This window comes from Chanos chanos, chromosome 16 (genome assembly GCF_902362185.1).
Source record: "Chanos chanos chromosome 16, fChaCha1.1, whole genome shotgun sequence".
In the NCBI taxonomy this organism is placed as follows: Eukaryota; Metazoa; Chordata; class Actinopteri; order Gonorynchiformes; family Chanidae; genus Chanos; species Chanos chanos.
Window position 1 is genome coordinate 17,271,633 of NC_044510.1, and position 4,981 is coordinate 17,276,613.

At 41.5% G+C, this 4,981-nt stretch overlaps 1 protein-coding gene across 1 annotated transcript in view; it reads right to left on the reverse strand.

The window, feature by feature from the left end:
• Positions 1–2,842: 2,842 nt before the first annotated feature.
• The window catches only part of zc3h7ba (zinc finger CCCH-type containing 7Ba), a 26,062-nt gene continuing 23,923 nt past the window's right edge, over positions 2,843–4,981 (reverse strand). The window contains exons 21-23 of the mRNA XM_030794090.1: positions 3,884–4,017; positions 3,180–3,349; positions 2,843–3,046 (exon numbers count right to left, since the gene is read on the reverse strand). Coding sequence (XP_030649950.1) covers positions 2,869–3,046; positions 3,180–3,349; positions 3,884–4,017 — 482 coding nt within the window. The 3' untranslated portion in view covers positions 2,843–2,868. The remainder of the gene's footprint in view (positions 3,047–3,179; positions 3,350–3,883; positions 4,018–4,981) is intronic.

Consider the following 4,981-nt stretch of genomic DNA (forward strand, 5'->3'; position numbering starts at 1 on the left):
CGCTCACATCATCAACTCCGTCACGAGTCCCTACAGACGTTGCGTTACGCAGTGGGGCGGCCCGGAACGCCTTTCGAACCTAATACATATTAAATATCTCTACACAGAGGACCAATGGCCTTTTTCAAAAGCCAAATTTTTTATGAATATTCAAATCAACTAGAGGACCTTTTTTTTTTTTTGCCATTTTCAGCTTAAGTTGATCGTTCTCAAACATTCTTGAGCGTATTTCATGCCTTGAAGACTTTTGCAAAATGCTTATGTAAATATTTTTTTTCAAAGTTAAATATATAGATAAGCAGTTTAAGCACAGATTATAGACTCTAGTTCTGACCTTTACTATAGCATTTTAAAACAAAGAATTACCAGAAAAGATACTATTTAGGTCTACCGTGTAGCCCTGTGTTCCTGTAATAGCTTCATTTGAGAGTAAATTTGTAAAGCAGGACATTTTTTCTCTAATTCAGGAATTCAGGGCTTTTCCCAGGGGCTGTGTCCAAAACAAGAGGGCCAAGAAAAAAAGAGGTCACGAGGCCAAAGTTCACACAGTCGACCCAGATAAAACTAACACAACGAGAGGGCAGGGGTTTTTAGTGTTGGGTGATTTCTGATGTAAAGAATCTATAATGTCAAGAGGTTCTGGAATTCTCCCCCGACTGGGAGAAAACAAAACAACACGGACAAGTAGTTGACACCAACCACATGACTGATAAAGGGACTGACAAACATGCTTTTCAAACCGACACTCCACCTTAACGTCCTCTGAACACACAGGTATGAAGCCCTGTTTCTTCCCCTCTGATGGCTCCTCCCTCAGTGCTAGTGGAGATCTGTAAACTTTGTTCACATGTAAGAAGACACTGCTCTCATACCACACATGTCTGAAAATATTACAATTAGGCCAGGATCAATTTTGCTCTGTTCTTACAGGACATTTGCAGAAACTGAAAGAGAGAGAGAAAGAGAGAGAGAGATCAGACTTTCAGAATCAGCCACATTCACACAAACTACTTTTCCAGAAAATGAGAGAGAGTGTGTTCAGCACGAGGAGGGCCTGTCTGTCTGGGCACAGGGAAGCCCTGTCTGTCTGGGCGCAGGGAAGCCCTGTCTGTCTGGGCACAGGGAAGACCTGTCTGTCTGGGCACGGGCAGGGCCTGTCTGTCTGGGCACGGGGAAGACCTGTCTGCTCTTTGTGGTGATGGTCACCTGACCAAACCATGTCTGAGCTGAAACTCACCCTTTTCATTAAACACAGTGTCCTCAAAGAAACTTCTGGAATTCTCACGAGAACTTAAAACATACACAGCTGGACTCAGCTGTAGGGGTTTGAATGAAATGAGACATAATATACTACTCAAACTGGCAGTCACAGTTAACTGTGCTGTTCACATCGAAAATGCGGCATTATGAAACACTGGTTTTACATTAGATCTGCAGACATATCCCTGGTTTGGCCGTTTCTGGTCACACTGTTCCTCCCCCGGTCTGTAGTGTTAGAGTCTGTGTCTCTTCTTCAGCAAAGAGCAAACCCTACTGACAAGATGCATGAGGACAACAGTAAAAACAAAACCCAATTTAAAATGATGATTCTCTCCAAATCATTTTAATAGTATTTGACCATTACAGCAACATTATAGAACATTATGAAACCGGTCGGTTTGACTGGTCAACAGGCCGATTCAGCGACGACTCCTCACTGCTCCTCACTGCTCCTCACTACTCCTCATGTTCTACTGACACTGCACATGTCTCACACTGAAAACACAATCTGAGGAGTTCATCACAGCAAACAAAGAAACTATACAGACACAAACCTGACCTTTAGAACTCACACACAACACACACTCACACACAACACACTCACACACAACACACACAACACACGCACACACACACACACTCACACACAACACACGCACACACAACACACGCACACGCACACACGCACACGCACACACACACACTCACACACAACACACTCACACACAACACACTCACTCACACACAACACACTCACTCACATACACATACGCGCGCGCGTTTATTGAACATAACACATCACTTTTGTGTAAAACTATAATACTATATCTGTTTCTCCTTGGCCCTTCATGTCATTAAGTGAAGAGTTTTTCTTCTCAGAAGAGTGTCAATATGAATGACAAACATTTGCTGAAATGTGGACCAATGAAAATGCTGTGTGTGTGTGTTCTGATCCAATGAAAATGCTCTGTGTGTGTGTCCTGATCCAATTAAAAGGCTCTGCGTGTGTGTTGTGATCCAGTGAGAATGCCCTGTGTGTGTTGTGACCCAGTGACAGGCTTACAGTGTTCCTCTAATTTAACAATCCAATCACAGTCACTGATGGTATTTACTGATAAAACATTGATTAGACTGACTCATGGAGAGCTTCTGATACACAGGCTTTCCCCCATGTTTTTACATGATTGATTAGTCCTGCTGCTCTGAGGGCATGTGTGTGTGTGTGTGTGTGTTTCTGTGTCTGTATCTGTATCTGTGCATGCGTGTGTGTTTGTGAGTGTGTGAGTGAGTGTGTGTGTGTGAGTGTGTGTGTGTATTTCTATGTCTTTATCTGTGCATGCGTGTGTGTTTGTGAGTGTGTGTGTGTGTGTGTGAGTGTGTGAGTGTATGTGTTTCTGTGTCTGTATCTGTGCATGCGTGTGTGTGTGAGTGTGTCTGTTTATGTGTCTGTGTGTGTGTGTGTGAGAGTGTGTGTGTGTGTGTGTGTGTCTGTATAAGTGTGTGTGTGTGTGTGTGTGTGTGTGTTTTTGTGTGTATGTGTGTGTTTGTGTGTGTGTGTGTGTGTCTGTATAAGTGTGTGTGTGTGTGTGTTTGTGTGTATGAGGAAGTTCAGTCCTGCAGTAGGAAGTTGTATTTCCCAAAGTCACAGTCACTGGGCAGTATAAGCATGTCCGCCCGCGCCTTGGCTAACTTCCTCCGCAGGAAGTCCCGCCTTTCCTGCCACTCCTCAAGCTCCGCCTCACTATGTGCAAAGTCACAACTCACACCCTCAGGGCAGTCGTCCAAGCTGTCAATCAAACAAATGCCACTGAGCAACCAGACTGAGATCTAGACACAAAGCTGTGTGTGTGTGTGTGTGAATGTGTGTGTATTATAGGTTAGTTATAGAGAATGTGTGTGTGTGTGTGTGTGTGTGTTACCTGGGGCAGAGTGTGAAGCAGTGTCCGGGGAACCTGTGTGTCCATGTTAGAGTCAGTTCCTCTCCCTGTCCACTGAACACACGGTCCTTATGCTTCTCACTGGACACATGCTGACACCACTGCCTCTCACTGTTACTCTGCTTCCCACACAGATGACAGTAAAACCCGCTCTGATCCCACACACACACAAACACACACACACACACACACACACACACACACACACACACACACACACACACACACACATACACACACACACACACACACACACACACACACACACACACACACACACACACACACACACACACACACACAAGAAAGTGAGTGACATGGAGAAAAACTGAACACACAAGATTTACACACACACACACACACACACACACACACACACACACACATATATATATACATATACATATAAATATACACATGTACATATATACACATACATATATACACAGTTTCAAACACATTCTCTCTGTTACCCCCCCACACACATATACATATATACATATACATTTATACACAGTTTCAAACACACTCTCCCTGTTACACACACACACACACACACACACACACAGATATTCAAACACATTCTCTCTCACACACACACACACACACACACGCACATGCACGCACACACACACACACACACAGATATTCAAACACATTCTCTCACACATACATGCCCCACATACCAGTGGCTCAGCAAAGTCTGTTGGCATGGTAATCTGCTTCTCCTCTATTGGCTGGGACAGAGCAGTGACATCAGGCTGACAATTCTGATTGGCTGCTTCCAGCCACAAGTCATACATCTGCTGGATGTCCCGCACTGTCATGCAAAGAAAATACGAACACAATATTTACAAACATTTACAAACCCTAACAAACAATTACAAACCCTAACAAACAATTACAAACCCTAACAAACATTTACAAACCCTAACAAACACTTACAAACCCTAACAAACACTTACAAACCCTAACAAACAAACAGTTACAAACCCTAACAAACGGTTACAAACCCTAACAAACAATTACAAACCCTAACAAACAATTACAAATCCTAACAAACAATTACAAACCCTAACAGACAATTACAAACCTTAACAGACAATTACAAACCTTAACAAACAATTACAAACCTTAACAAACAATTACAAACCCTAACAAACAATTACAAACCCTAACAAACATTTACAAACCCTAACAGACACTTACAAACCTTAACAAACAGTTACAAACCCTAACAAACAATTTCAAACCCTAACAGACAATTACAAACCCTAACAGACAATTACAAACCTTAACAGACAATTACAAACCCTAACAAACAATTACAAACCTTAACAGACAATTACAAACCCTAACAAACAATTACAAACCTTAACAAACACTTACAAACCCTAACAAACAAACAATTACAAACCCTAACAATTACAAACCTTAACAGTTACAAACCCTAACAAACAATTACAAACCCTAACAAACAATTACAAACCCTAACAAACAAACAGTTACAAACCTTAACAAACAATTACAAACCTTAACAGACAGTTACAAACCCTAAAAAACAAACAGTTACAAACCCTAACAAACAATTACAAACCCTAACAGACAGTTACAAACCCTAAAAAACAAACAGTTATAAACCCTAACAAACAATTACAAACCCTAAAAAACAATTACAAACCCTAACAAACAATTACAAACCTTAACAAACAATTACAAACCCTAACAAACAAACAGTTACAAACCCTAACAAACAATTACAAACCCTAACAAACAATTACAAA